At 45.5% G+C, this 14,667-nt stretch overlaps 2 protein-coding genes across 4 annotated transcripts in view; one reads left to right on the forward strand and one right to left on the reverse strand.

Moving 5' to 3' along the window:
- SLC25A27 (solute carrier family 25 member 27) lies at nt 1–7,749 on the reverse strand. The gene is made up of 9 exons (XM_021529747.3): nt 7,474–7,749; nt 5,794–5,985; nt 4,910–4,994; nt 4,179–4,301; nt 3,359–3,471; nt 2,617–2,701; nt 1,933–2,025; nt 1,497–1,599; nt 1–1,080 (listed from the first exon to the last, which is right to left on the reverse strand). The coding sequence occupies exons 1-9, from the start codon at nt 7,574–7,576 to the stop codon at nt 1,009–1,011; spliced, it is 969 nt and encodes a 322-aa protein (XP_021385422.2). The 5' UTR covers nt 7,577–7,749; the 3' UTR covers nt 1–1,008.
- CYP39A1 (cytochrome P450 family 39 subfamily A member 1) overlaps nt 7,503–14,667 on the forward strand; it is a 27,401-nt gene continuing 20,236 nt past the window's right edge. Inside the window, exons 1-3 of one of the 3 annotated variants that reach the window (XM_021529746.3) lie at nt 7,503–7,545; nt 10,600–10,694; nt 12,408–12,518. Coding sequence is in view for 2 of the 3 variants with exons in the window: in XM_021529743.3 (XP_021385418.1) it covers nt 12,342–12,518 (177 nt within the window). In the remaining variant the exon portion in view is untranslated. Of the gene's footprint in view, nt 7,546–10,599; nt 10,695–11,629; nt 11,789–12,316; nt 12,519–14,667 lie in introns of those variants that run through there. The other 2 variants (XM_021529744.3, XM_021529743.3) reach the window with 2 other exon arrangements.

Below are 14,667 nucleotides of genomic sequence, written 5' to 3' on the forward strand. Positions count from 1 at the left end.
TTGCAAAGACTAGAAGAAATCCTGTTAATTTATTCAAAGAGCCAAGTTTTCTACATTAATTAAATTACTAGATATTACTAAATCAAAGCCAGCTTTGTTTTAGCTACTCATGGCTGCTTTTAATACTGTATTTTTGACTCTTGATTGCCAAAGGTGAACCTAGTGACAAACAGCACTAGTCTTCTCCACGAAATCTGGAAGGATTTAGGTTTAAAAATAAATAAATTACTCCTGTCCAAATGTTTTGCATTATAGAAGAGAATGTTGTATTTTCATCAAGATTTAAAGTGGGCAGAGTGCACATTTCCATGGAAAATGACCCAGTCTGCCACATCAGCACCCAGATTGTCACAGGACAAGTAGTTCAGCTGGGTCCTATGGAGTATCCTGAGACCTTCAAGCATTGCAGAGCAAACTAGTTTTTTTATTTTCTGGGACTGCATCTCAATAATGATCTTACTCAAAGATTTGAGTGGAGAGGTCAGGCAGTCTCTGGGAAGTAACAGGAACACAAATCCTTCCAGTTTTTGTGCAAAGCAGATTTGGAATCAGGTAAACTGCTTTTCTCTTTTTTAATACCTAGCACTACACGCTTGGTTTGCTGACACATCAAATTAGTGAGAGGTAGTTCTTTATCTGTGTGCAAATACAATTAACAACAAAAATTCCCAAATAATTTTATAGATGCTTAGCCACAGAACTTGTTCAGTACATTGCTTGTTTTTAACAATAGAAACCATCTCCATTATCAAACAAATGGACAGTATGATGTTCTATTTGCTTGGTAGAATTTTTTTTATTCCTGTTTGCTGGTTCAGAAAGCTGATGCTGGCTGCTAGCTGAAGTGTTGTTGTGGATAATATAAATTTCATCAAATAGTATCCTTATGTCATGGCTGTTCCAAATCAGTAAGGACTGAATTTGGAGCAAAAAGCTATACATGTGATACTACTACCCTGTGGAATGAGAATTCAGCTTTTTGACTCTTCTCTGTGAATATTGAAGGTTTTAAAAAGAAGTAACTCCACACAATCTTCTGATTTGTTCATAGGCAAGCCAGAATACCAGTGACCAAGGTGCCTGTGAAAGCAAACACTGAGTTAGAGGCTTAAAACAAAAGTAACCCAATAAAGAAGCCCATCAGATTAAACTGTCTCCTCTTAAAAATCATATTCTTAAGTTCAGTCTCATATTGTTCTAGTTCCCAGAGAGGTTCCCAAGCCTCTGTCTGCTCAGAGAGGCTGAGAATTTCCCATCCCTGGAAGTGTTCAAGGCCAGGTTGGACAGGGCTGTGAGGAAGTGGAAAGTGTCCCTGCCCATGGCAGATGGTTTGGAATGAGATGATTTTTAAAGTCTCTTGAACACAAACCATTCTACAATTCTATGATTATGTCTTCCATACAAAAATTGTAATATTACATAGGGTTAGGGCTGCATCCACACTCCTCAGATTTTAATGCTAATTGTTCTTGTAAAGACAGTTAAAAAGCACCTACCATTCGCATCCAGATTGGTATAAAGCCTTTGTAGAGAGACATAAACCCTTCACCCCGGACAGTTTGAATCAAGCAGTCCATGGAAGATTTATAGAGCAGACCTCTAGCAATGTGCAAGGAGAACAAACAGTGTTAGGATTACAAATACACAATTTAAAAAAACCCAAAACATCCCCTTCATAAACATAATTTGTAGCTTAAAATTTAGATATTTTTCTACAAGCCGAAGTGCTTTTGTAAGCTCCTTGGAGTCTAATCCAGAATTGAAATCTACTGGTTATGCTTAGGTGGCCATCACAACAACACCCCCCAGACATTTACTAAATCATCACTAGAAAGATGAAAAGAAAATTATCAATTTAGCACTCTCAGTGAAATCAGTCAGACCCATGGTTTTAATGTGCTACTGAAAAGTCGGTCTCTGAAGCGTCCATACCTTCCCTGTTTATCTCTTGGCTGGTTCATTATCCGAGTTTTGACCACATCAGCAGGAGTTCCCAGAACAGCTGCTACCAGCCCAGAGCAGACACTGCCAACAGCAACAGATACTTAAGGAAGAAACCAAGATGTAGCATAGAAATTTCAGCATTGCGACTCCAGTTCTTATAATCAAGATGTATTAAAACAGCTATCATCAAATCTTGAGCAATAACTCATAACATAAACTTGATTTGGGAGGCTTGCTAGTACTGCTCTGGCTCACATGTCCTCCCGGTGCCAGCGGCCCTCACCTCTGTGTGCAGTTCTGAGTCAGAGATGAAAGACCCACAACAGGTAATTCATAATATTGTGTATACAAAGTAGATTTTTTCGTCACTCATAAAAGAGGATGTTTTGCAGAGGTTGTATCACTGTGCTCCCACAGATTAGAGCAAAGGTGTTTAAATGTACCAACAAGGCACTTCTAATGAGGGCAGTTTTGTAGCAATGGTTGCATCCTTTCTCTTGTGTCTTCTATAAAATGATGTTCTCTAAGGAAAAAAAATAATTCTAAAGTTGCATTTCAATAGCAGTATCAAACTCAAAGAATGTGGTCGTCTGCTGGCACAGAGAGGCAGATGAAGACAGCAAGGCTGGAAATGCTCCAAAGTAGAAAAGGGGTAATTGGAGAATACGGCACCTGCTAACACTGTGAGTCACACTATTGTCCACAAGTGTCGTGTTCAGAAGCAAAAACTGTTTCACTGAGTCATAAGTGGTCAGATCTGTAAAGAGGACAAATGAGAAAAAACAGCACTGTCAGGAGTGAATGGTGTCTGTGCTGTTCACGACACAGGATGTTCATTTCCATTGAGGCTCCTGCCTTTGGCACAGCTGCACTCTGCCCACCGTTTTTAATGAGGGCTGTGGCACCTGAGTCCTGTCTTTAAACATGTGAGTACACTCTCCTTTCTGCTCCCATTTGCTCTGATTTACCTTACAGGTGATGTTGAGCTGTATCTGGGTGACCCTCACCAGCCCTGTTGCTGGCTCAGCTTCCTGGTTTGGCCTCATACTTGCCTCATCACCACACACTTCCCTGCAGATCTGGATCTTGGTGAAGCCTGGCTGCCTTTGCTGGCTCTGCTCTGCTTACCTCACTTGGACACTGGGTTGTGGCTGGTGAAGTCCCTGCTTTGCTGGCTGTGGGACCCTTTCAGTTCCTGGCTCACTTTTCTTTCAATTCAGGTAAAACCTGTTGCTTTTAAGCTATTTGATTTCCACAGGACCAAAACACAGGTGCACAAGGCAGAGATCACCTGCAGGGTGCTCCAAACAGGACCCCAGCTAATCATGACACTAAGACAAAAGAGCAGCTGAGCACCTTTTTCTTAAAGCTTTGGTGGGGCCTTAAGTGCTGCAGGCCAAGTTATTCCACTTACCTCCCATATTCACCAGAGCAGCTCTCTGGACATTTGGTACCCATCCAGCCCAAAGTCCTCTTACTCCTCCTTCAGACAGGATCTTCAGAAATGCATGGTGCACGCCCCGAAACCTGAAATTAAGATGCAACTTGTGGGTAGACAGCCCACTGAAATCTTTGCATGTTCCAGCACTTTGCTGCATTGGGTCCTCACATAAGGTTAGGAATTTATATCTGCAAGGATCTGGCACTCCAGATCCATTTTTGGATCTATCTTTGACTTTCATGCCACAGTATTTTACCAGATATACCAGTTGCCTTGCAAAGCAGTGATCTGGTCCCTAACAGCAGACAAGCCTTAGGTCCCACACTGGGTTACAACACTAAATGTACATGACACCAAATGATAGCAGCAGTTTGGAATGCAAAGAGCAGCATGTCCTGGTATTTACAGGAGAGTCTCAAGCCCTGCTGTGTGTCAGCATTCCTTGTGCCTGTGCTTCCTGCACAAGCCATTTAGCTCATGCTTTCTTCCATCTTCAGAAAATGTCCTTCCCTCCCCATGGTAAAGTGCTGGCATGGATGTGCTGCAGCACAGAGGATAGGTTTGTGGTCCCTGGGACCAATAAATCAGAATAAAGAAGATGAGTATAAATGGAATAAGGAGGAGGTCTTGAATCCCTCCCCTCTTTACTGCCCAGAGCCATCGGGTGCTCTCCCTGTAAAAGGGCACAGAGCAGCTGGGGGATAAGGGGTGGCAGAAAACACAGAGAATCACATCCTGGGCCAAAGAGTGATCAGTAAGAGGGACAAAAACACCAGCTCTGAGAGGAACCAACCGTAATGGCTTTCCTTCCAACTTCCTTTTTCCCTCCATCTGCATCTGCACCTTCACCAGATCAGTTGGGCTGGCAAAAAACTGTCCGATGGCACCCGCAGACATGCCTCCAACCACAGCTTTCCTGCCAAATGGAGAAAAATTGTGCTCCAGAATACACTGAAAATCTTCACAGGTCACAGTGCTGAAGAGTTCAGCAGCACAACTCAAGTGGAACAAGTATAAATGGTTATTCCCTATATTAACAGCCAAAGTAAAGGTAATAATTGTGGCTACAGGTTGTTAAAGTAGTCAGTAATATTTCTGTCAATTTTGAAAAGAGTTAAAACTTACCAGGGGAAAAAACAAAACAAAACAAGGTTACATTCTGCTCTTTGCTTAAGGTTTAAAGGCAGGATGGCAAAGAACACAAGTAAAGGATGTATTATAACGGAATGCCCACCGAAATTCCAAACTGCTTGCTGATACATACAACTTTTCTTTCTCTCCCACTGCTACTAGACAAGTTGTGTTAATTTTATGGGTCTATTTATTCTGGTAAATTCAGAAATTTCAGTATTAACCATAGGTCCCCCTTCCTGTAGCATTGGGCATGACAATTATTTTGCAGTAGATTTTATCGATCCCCTTCTAAAAACAGATACATTTTGGACCTAAGATATGGCTGTAGGTCTCCTACAGTAAGGACAATCCCCAAGCAAGCAATAAATATGCATGGATATTCAACATTACCAGAGAGGAAAGCTTTCACCATCTGCCTTGCCAAGCACGGAGTCACGGAGATGTTCATAAGTAACCATCCGAACACCAGTGTATACTGTGGAAAACAAAAGCAGGAGACAGCTCTCGGGTCTGCCATTCCTGGAGATCACAGTGAGACAGAGATCAAGACCTTGGTTTATGACACTCCAGAGTTCACCTGGGTCATCTGGTCACTGCTCTCTTGTTTGTGATCAGAATGGGGAAAGTGAAGGCTTTGCCTGGTGTCAGTGGGAGAGCCCAGGGCATTTTAGCATCAAAAAATCTCTCTGGCTGAGCCACAGGTCTGCCAGGAGGCAGCACAGCTTTGCCTGCACCTTAAGGACATGGGACTGCATCACCTCCTTCTGGGCTGATGCCAAGCACAAAACCTCCTCAAGTGCTTTTGAGGTTTGCTGCTGCCACCATATTTCCAGCTAAAGCACAGCAAAGCTATTATTTGTGGTAAACCACTAATGCATTTCTTTTAAGCACTTGTATTTTTCCCTTGTGCTTGCAACCTCATCTTTTTTTCCATCTTTTTTCCTAATCTATCCCCACTTCACTCACATATGAGACATTTATTGTTCTGAGAACTCTTAAGTGTCTGGACTTCCTGAACAAGACCTTCGTGCAAATATGACAGAGAACTTATATTTTGTTTTTCCAGAAGCCAGAATAAGGCCATGAAGGACTGGGAAATGGAAGGAAGAGATCTATCGATCTGAAATCGCTTATATTTCAAAGTGGAATTGCAGGCTAGACTGAAAAGTTCTCATAGATATATTTAAAGTACAAGAAAATACGGCAAGCTCACTCCAAAAGGCTTGGCCACAGAAGGCAGGACCCACCGTGTCCCATCACGAGCAGATATTTACCTATGTGGCGGTAGACGGCCGGCGTGGCTCCTTGCCAGAGCTTCCGTACCCCCTCGTCCTGCGCGATTCCAGCCGCCGTGCGCAGCATCCCGCGGTACGGGACCGCCGGCCCGGCCGCGGCTCCATCCCGGCGCACGGCAGCTTCACCCTGGATCTGCAGCCGGGTTTTCGTGAGATCCAGGGGAAATGTCACTGAGGGCAAAGGGCCAGGAACACACGTGAATACGAGTGCGGCTGCAGGGACACCTCCCGTGCCCGGAACAGCTGCACCACAAACCCCTGCAAGCGCCCAAAGGGCTCGGCAGGCACCAGCAGGGAGCAGGGGATGTACCCAACAGGGTCCAGGAGATCCCTGGAGAAAAGGAGAATTCTCATCCAGGTCTGTTAAAAGTGGCTCTAGGCACAATGTTTGCCATTCCTGTCAAACACCCAGTCTTTTTCCCTTATATAGTTTTGCAGATTTGTTATGCAATATGTGTACCTTCTGAGAGACTTGGGATTAAGAATCCTGTTCCAGTTACTCCCCCTGAATACAGACAAGTCGTATCTCTCAATTGCTCATGTGGTCTTTCCAATTCTGTCCAGCCACTGCCCAGCACAGTGGCAGCACATGTTATGGTCAGGAACAACCCCACAGGGGTCATCATAATAGTGACATTCATTCAGGCTCACCTACAAACTTAGATACATATCTGCCCAACAAACCACCCTAAAGGATGCTTGCTTTCATTATACAGGCACAGAAATTATGTCTAGCCTGTTATCTCTCTCACTGAAATAACTTGTGGCCAGTGAAGGAGATCCAAGTTGATCTCAGCTTCCCAGAGCAGCTCGTGAAAAAGGATGGATACATATTTGTGCCCCTCATTTCAGTTCCAGGCCAGAAGTGCCTGGTGATGGACCTTCCCAGCCTGTGGCAGGGAAGGAGCAGGGATTGTCTTTGTTTTGATACCTCCAAGACACACCAGGGTCCTTCCAAGGCAGGACTCAGGTGCTAGGGGAAGGAAGTCACTGCTCAAAGTCTCAGCAGGTTTACAGTCCATTTGTGCATTAAGTTTGGTATTCATGTTTAAAGATTAGCAAAGATTGAGAGCAATGTAACTGACTTGCCTGTAAAAGCCTGTAGAAATTATAAAGGACATGCTGAAAAATATTCAAAATAAATTACTTGGTCACAAAACAGTACTACATAGAGGTCATTTGGCTTATAGTCCATGTTTCACCAAGCAGTTTTCCAACCCCATTTTTATAAGCATTTCCACCATGACCAGAAGCTTAAGAGTCAATTTTTCTTTGATTAACCTTCCTTGACTATAAAAAGGAAATTCCTGAAGGAATAAGGTCTTGCTAGTAACTTAGGCAACATATCTACCTGCCTCTTTATTCTTTCTCTGGACACCCAGCCAATGCAAAGCTTAAATTAGTCACAACTACACTGAGTTAATGGCTGCAGCCCTTCCGTCTCGCGGCAAAGATTTCGTTCTGAAAAACTCTCCCTCCAGCCACGGTCAGGTGGCATAAACCACTTATATTATGGAAAAGCCAGGACTAGCAGAGTGAAATGCAGATTTGCTGGAGCAGAACACTGAGGAATGAGGCATCCGGGGGCTGATGCTCCCCCTGCCCCCCGTAAGTAAATCTGACCCCCCTTCCCTCTCGGAAAACCACGGTGAGTTGTACCTAGTTCTGCCACAGCCGCTGCACAGGCTGACAGAGCGAATTTGCTGGCTCGGGGCCATCTCTCTGGAAGAGGTAAGCTCCTCTCGTCTTCTGCAGGTGGCATCTAGCATCTCACATGGACCGAGGGTAACCAGCCACCCAGCCCGAGTGTGTCTGCAGCAAGAGCGGGCCCTAGCGCAGATCAGCTCGGGATGGTTTAGGAGACAAGCTGCTGAAGGTCATGTTTCTCCAGCGCCAGCACCGGGAACTGCAGCAGCCCGAGTGGCTCTGCAGAGCTGCAAGGTCCTTCTGCAGCGACACAAGAGACTCCGGCGCAACAGGCTCCTGGGAAATGTAGTCTGTCACCAAGGCTGCTCGGTGCCTGGAAACCGGCGCTGCAGGTAGAGACACACGCACGCATTTGTCCATCATCTACATTTAAAAAAGTAATCATTAATGAGAGCTCAAGATTACGCGTGGGGTCTGTTTGCTTTGCGGGGTGCTGTCACTGGCAGCACTGCCTGGGGAGCCCCAAACTCTGTTCCCGTGTCAAGCAGCTGCTTCCGGAAGGGATTAATTGATCCAGATCTGGTTTAGTAAGAGCTGCATTAGGAACAGCTACGCGGCGAGCTGGGGCTGCTGATTAGGCACGCAGCATTGCATTTTGAATAAGGATCCCAGCAAGCCTGGGATGGCAGAAATTGATCACTTCTCAGAGCTCTTAAGTGACAAATTTAAAGCTTTTCCTGGCTGAGTGCTGAAGTCCTGTTGTGTGCCAGTCCTAATTTCTCTTAAATTATTGTAGATCTATTTAGGGTCTCATCATTAAAAAAAAAAAAAGTGTATGTGGTGTTCAAGAGAAGCTTTGTATTTATCATTAAGGCTCAACTGAATCCCTCAGTTATTCATTAGCCATTAGTCATTAATCCTCATGCTGATTTGAGGATTTTCTTGGTCAAAGAAACTTATCCCAGAACATCTCCCCACATCTCTGACTGCCTAAAGCTTTGGTGTGTGGTCCCTGTCAAAATAATTGAGACAAATTAAGGGAGCATTTCAGGCAAAATATTGAGTTGAAGTTGGATGAATCTGTCTCATTGGTCACCAGTAACTGGTATTAAATTGGATCCTTCTTGGGGTTAAAGTTCATTAGAATTCATGCAGGGATAAAACAAACTCCTGACAAAGCTGTGGTTAAAAATGGTGAGAGGGGATATTGCAATCTTATGCAAACATGCCTGGCTGCACGGAAGGTATGAATGGTTCCCAGCCTGTTTCTGGACAGTTTGTGCCACCTGCTGTGGCACTTTGTGCCTCCCTCCACAGCTGTTCTGTGGGCTTGAGTCAGCTTGTGCCACACTCTATCAGCCTGTGTATCATCTACTCAATGTGGGCCAGAGAGAGACTTGTAGAGTTCACCTGCAGTCACCCTACAGTCCTCTGTCACAGAAGGGAGAGCTTCAGAGTTACATCAGGTTGCCCAAGGTCTTGTTTGGTCCTCTGAAAACCTCCCAGGATGAGGGTTTCACAACCACCCTTTAGCTGTACACCTCTGGGTACAGTCTCATTCTGATTTCTCTATGACCACACTTTATGGAGTGGAAAACAAGAACTAGATCCCTCCTTAAAGTAAACCTCATAGCACTGCAGCATCCTATGGAAGGAGCAGCTCTCCATGGTCATTTTTAGTTTGAAGAAATAGGTTCTTTTTTAAACCAGATGACTGGGGGGATGACTGTGAAGAGGAATATTCTCTTCCCAAAGGACCTTTGAAATGAGCCTGACTAGAGTTGGATGCTTGCATGGACATCTCTGTGATGTGTGGAGAAGACAAGAGCCAGTACTCATGGAGAGACATCAAACTCCTGGAGTTCCTACATCCCCGAATCCTGAGAAGACAGCACCAGCAGAGAGGACCCTTCCTGTGGGATTCCTTAAAATCAGAGGGTTTTGGGCACATTGCAAAAGGCAGGCCTCAGAGACAGCAGGATGGTGATTAGAGCTAAGCAGTAGCTACAAGATTTGTCAGCAGAAAAATTATACAAGAAATAGAAAGAAAGGACAAATAGAACAATGGTCTGTGTATTAATGTTGGGTAGAATAACTCCCTAAGTTGCAGAAAAATATATCTGGTGAGATATTAGGAAGTTCTAAGCTTAATAATGGAGCTCTGTGCATTGTATCTTGAGGCTTACAAGCAAGTATTGTATTCAAAATAAGCGAGCATTGTTTTAACCAAAGGTACATGTATTTATAGTGATTGTATAGAACTACAGTCAATATGCTTTTGCTTTGTGTGATTGGTCAAAAAGCTTTTAAAGTAAGTTGTAACATTAAGTTCTTGGTCTGCTGCCTGGGATGTGAGCTGCTGGCATCTTCCCATTGTCATAACCATGTAATGAGACTGATGCTAACAAATAAACAGCTCGAGACGCGTTCCACAGCAGTTCCATCCCGTTCGTGATTCGTATATAGCCCCCGGCCGGCAATACCTTCCAATTAATTTAATTCAGTTCTCAGTGAGATGGAGTTTTTGGTTTCTGTCCCAAGCCAGTTTGAGCAAAGGCTACATACACAGGGAGGGAGTATGAATTTCAGATGGAGTGGAAGCACAGCAGTGGTGTCTGGGACAACTGTGTGGAGCTGGAGAAAGGCAGCAAGACTTCACCTGTGCTTCTGTGTTAGTTGACTTGGGAAAACCATTAAGTATTAACCACTGCCCAGCCCAAGGAAAGCTTGGCAGTGACTGTTGCACATTCCTACTGGTTGTGTCCTCCTCACAACAGTGCCTTGCACCTCATGTCCTCCAGCAAAGCATGCCCTAAAAGTACAACCTAAACAAAACAAACAAAAAAGGCCAAAACAAACACACTCCCTTAATTAATGTCTTCACAGAGGCTTGAGGACTTGTCTGACCTGACCTATAAACTCACTACTCAGTCAGTTAATGAAAATATACCACGCATAAAATGTGTTTTCTCCATTATTATAAGGCCTTTAGCTTTCTTATCACTTTACCCTTTATAGGAAGAGAAATAATTTAATGGATAAAATAAAACCAGGAAATAAAAATATAAAGAGCTGTGATAGCTAAACACAGAAGTTTAGAAATACCACGGTTAACAGTGATTTATCTGTTTGTTCCAGACAGTTTGCAAAATGGAGATCAACACCCTATTTGTCACAGCTGATGTATGTGAGCTTGCTCTTCTGCACCTACAACCAACATGTAACATCCCAAGGTATTTCAAAATGACTGTTTAATGAAGAACATACATCTTTTTTCACAGCTCTTAACCTCCTACTATCAGGCGTATTTCTGCTGTGCTACTTCTACTGTACTGCCTGTCTGCAAAGGAACAAATGTTCCTGTTTGTTCACCTGTTCCTGTATAGGAAGAGTTAAACTGCATTTGCATCTGTATTTGTTTATGCCCACTGCCTCTTGCCCTTTCCCTGGGCACCCTGAAAAGAGCCTGGTTCCATCCCCTTTGCTCCCTCCCTTCAGGTGTTCATACACACTGAGAAGAACTCCCTGAGCCTTCTCTTCTCCAGACTGAGCTGTCCCAGCTGCCTCAGCCTCTCCTCAAATGACAGATGCTCCAGCTCTTTTTGGCACTTTACCCTTGGCAGAGGATCACCTCCCTCAAACTGCTGGCAGCACTTTCCCTGATGCAGCCCAGGGTGCTCTTCAGTGCATAGGTCCATCTCTAACTTGTGTTCAACCCGGTGTCCACCAGGACCCCAGATCTGCAAAGTTGCAAAGTTCCCATCCACCCAGGTGCCCCTTCAGCCTGTACTGGTGCATGGTGTGGTTCCTACCCAGTGGCAGAACTTGGCATTTCCCTTTGCTGAATTTCATTAAGTCCTTTTTTTTTTTTTTTTTTTTTTTTTTTTTTTCTGGCCAGGAAAAGCTGGACCAGGTGATCCTTGGGGTCCCTTCTCAGCCGTTATTCTCTGATTTTGAGATAAGTTGCCCTCTGCCCATTTTCCAGCCTTCTGAGGTCCCCTGAGTGGCAGCACACTCATCTGGTCTGTCAGCCACTGTTCCTGGTTTTCTGTTCTCCTCAAACATGCTGAGAGTGTGTGGGGGTAGATGCTGACAGCACTTCCTAGGGGCTTTTTATACTTAATGTATTCTGTAAGTAATTTTGATGTGCCACTTTCACACATGCAAAGGAACTGATCTGACCTCTCTGAAACCTTGTCTTCTGACATGGTGCTGATATAATAGAGGTGGCCAGCAGGTTTTGATCTGTCAGTTCAACCCCAGAAGTGTTTCTCTGCTCCTCAGACACTGGACACACATCTAGCCTTTAATGAGATATCTCAGACAGGTGAGAGATACCTTTCTTAAGGTTTCTCCTTCAGGTGATGCCTGCAGAAGTTTTTTGTCACCGCTGACTCGCTGAAAGTTAAATGTCTGCAAATCACAGGCTCTCTGCTTTGTGATCACAATACTGCAACACACGTATATTTTTTTAAATTGAAGAAGGCTCTGCACTGCTTTGCCAGTGTCCCTGGCTGCCCGGGCGGCCTTCCAGCAACTGGTGCAAAGCAGGGCGGGCCAGCAGGACGGGCGGGCAGGACCGGCGGGACCGGCGGGCCGGGCGGGCCGGGGCGGGCCGGCGGGACCGGCGGGCAGGGCAGGACCGGCGGGCGGGACCGGCAGGGCCGGCGGGCCGGGCGGGACCGGCGGGCAGGGCCGGCGGGCCGGGCGGGGCGGGCGGGCAGGACCGGCGGGCCGGGCGGGCAGGACGGGGCGGGCGGGCAGGACGGGGCGGGCGGGCGGGACCGGCGGGACCGGCGGGCAGGACGGGGCGGGCAGGGCCGGCGGGCCCCGCGCCGAGCCCGGGGCGCGGCCGGGCCGGGGCTGCCCCGAGCGGCGACATGGAGCCGGCTCTGCTCCTGGCAGCGCTCCTGGGACTCCTCCTTGTCAAGGCTCTTTTGTTGCAGCTGAAAAACCCGAGCTCCCCTCCGTGCATCAGGGGCTGGATCCCTTGGTTTGGAGCTGCGTTTCAGTTCGGGAAGGCTCCTCTGGAGTTCATAGAGCAAGCCAGAAACAAGGTAAAGCGTGTGCTGGCCTGCCTGCTCGGGCTGTGTGCTCAGGGTGGCTGCCTGCAAGGGGAGAGGCAACCAGAAACTTCTGCGTTCAGTTTTGGCCCTTCCTGTCACGTTTTATAAAGTCAGGAGCATTTAAATGGTGAAGAATCGGCTTAGTACCACCAGCGTTCGTGAGTTGTGGATCTGATCCAGGCACGATCTCGGTGCTGTGATCCTGTTTGGACCTCTGTCGTTGTGCTTTTACAGTCTGGCTGCGTGTTAATCTTGGTTTCAGATAATGTGGAAAGCGCTGTGCCAAGTGCTGAGACCAGGAAACTACTTATTTGCATGCCTAAAGTTAGGTGAGATTTTTGAGCACTCAGCATTCAGCAACACACAGATGTGCTTGGCAAAGTTTTCTGTCCTAATAATCTTAACTAAACATGGGGGTCAGGATTTACCCCTTGGACTTGAATTTCTTTTTCCGTGTCTGTCAGATAGAAAGAGATAAAAATCTTAATTTCTAGATATTTAATAATAACTGACATAAACCCATTTCTCACTTTCATTCTGGGATTATATCACCTGCTACTACAGTGTAGCAGCCTTGAGTGTTCCATGTTGAAGGATTACACAGCTCCACTATTTGCAAAAACTAGCTAAAAGTGAAACCACTGTAATATCCTGAAATTTGAAAAAAAAACCCACATCAATAAATGCTGAATGTTTAAAATTTGCTTTCTCATTTTGAACTGCTAGATTTCATATTTATATTTCTTTTTATTTTGTTATAAACTCACAGTGTTAAAGCAGAGGATTAGATCTGATCTTTGAGAAGAACAAGGGCTGTCAATCTTGTATTAAAGCACATTGAGTGCATCATGTGGTAAGCTCAGAGGTATGGTCTGGAGTGTCTTTGCTTCTCTGTGCTTGACAGGGCTGTTTTAATTTTATAGTACTGTGTCTTTCCTGTATCTTTCATCTGTGCAAATGCACACTCATTGGCTCTGGGTTAATTAATTTTGGTGTTCATTTGCCTTGAGACTCTCTAGGCTCCAGGTTGATGCTGTGGCAGCTGCATCTGCACATATCTGCACACACCAGAAACACCTGAAGGACTTTAGAAACCTGTGGTTTTGTTGGGAAAGAAACTAGAACAAGAAACATTTTCAATGGCTGAAAAATCAAGGAAGAGAAGGCTTTCTTACATCTCTCCCTTTACTGTGTGTTTGCTGGTAGGGCCTTTCCTTTGACTTCTAGTCTAGCAGCTCCTTCTGACCTCTCTGCTCCGCCTGGCCAAGGGGGATCCATCCCTCCCAGGCTGGCCACCTGCCTGCACCAGCAGCACCTGACAGTCCCCCTGCCTCTGAGGAAGGCCACTTGTTTGTTGTCCCCTTCCTCTCCTTAAACCCTCCTCAGGCACTGAAAGTCTCGCTCCCTTCCCACCTCCCACACTGGCCTGCTGTGCTGAGGCCAGGAAAAATAAGTCTTTTCCTGCCTGCTCCCTTTAAAAGAGTAGGCACTGTTGGAGAGTACAGCCAAACAAAACACGTGCTGCTGCCAAAGGGGTCATTAACAGGCACTACAGGGCTTGCAAAATACATCAGCAGTAATTCCAGGCTCTTTAATACTGCCAGAACAAGGTTAAGCGTCCTTAGTATGAGCAAGCTGCCCTCATAAAAGGTGTTACAGAAACACCTTTAGGCAGTGTGAAACCTCCTCATCTCTGCAAGGTCATTATCTTCAGGGGAGACTCTTGCAATTCCTCTCGTGGATTAATCCTTCAGACAGTCAAAGTGACACTTAAGTCTTTCTTAATTCCCTTCTTTCTTAATTACTTTCTTTCTTAATTCCTTTTGTGTCTATCCTTCACTGTTTTTTCTCTCAAGCCCTGGGTAACACAGTAAAGTTCCACTGCTTCCAGCCTGCCCTTTGCTTGGAGTTTGCTGCTTCTATTTTCCTCCCACGGAAGAACACGTGGGCTGGAAGAATTGTCTCCTTTCCCCCTTGTGTCATCACTGGGACTAAGAAAAGAAAGTTCCCCGGCTCTAATAAAATGTTTAATCTCTGTCTAATAAAAGATACCACCTCTTCCTCCTAAAGCTGCCTGGTGAGAGAAGTTTTGCAGCAGTCTGGAATGGACAGGGAATAACCAGAACCACCATGCCACATA

Source organism: Lonchura striata, chromosome 3, assembly GCF_046129695.1.
Source record: "Lonchura striata isolate bLonStr1 chromosome 3, bLonStr1.mat, whole genome shotgun sequence".
NCBI classification, from domain to species: domain Eukaryota; kingdom Metazoa; phylum Chordata; class Aves; order Passeriformes; family Estrildidae; genus Lonchura; species Lonchura striata.

Bases quoted from the DNA above. Each gene is read 5' to 3' on its own strand.
- SLC25A27 (XM_021529747.3), bottom strand. From the start codon at position 7,576: ATGCCACCTGCAGAAGACGAGAGGAGCTTACCTCTTCCAGAGAGATGG. The intron at 3,472-4,178 runs GTTGGTTCCTCT...TCTTAATTTCAG, and splicing joins TTGGAAGGAAAGCCATTACG to GTTTCGGGGCGTGCACCATG. The intron at 2,026-2,616 runs GTGCCGTATTCT...TGCTGTTGGCAG, and splicing joins GTGACTCACAGTGTTAGCAG to TGTCTGCTCTGGGCTGGTAG.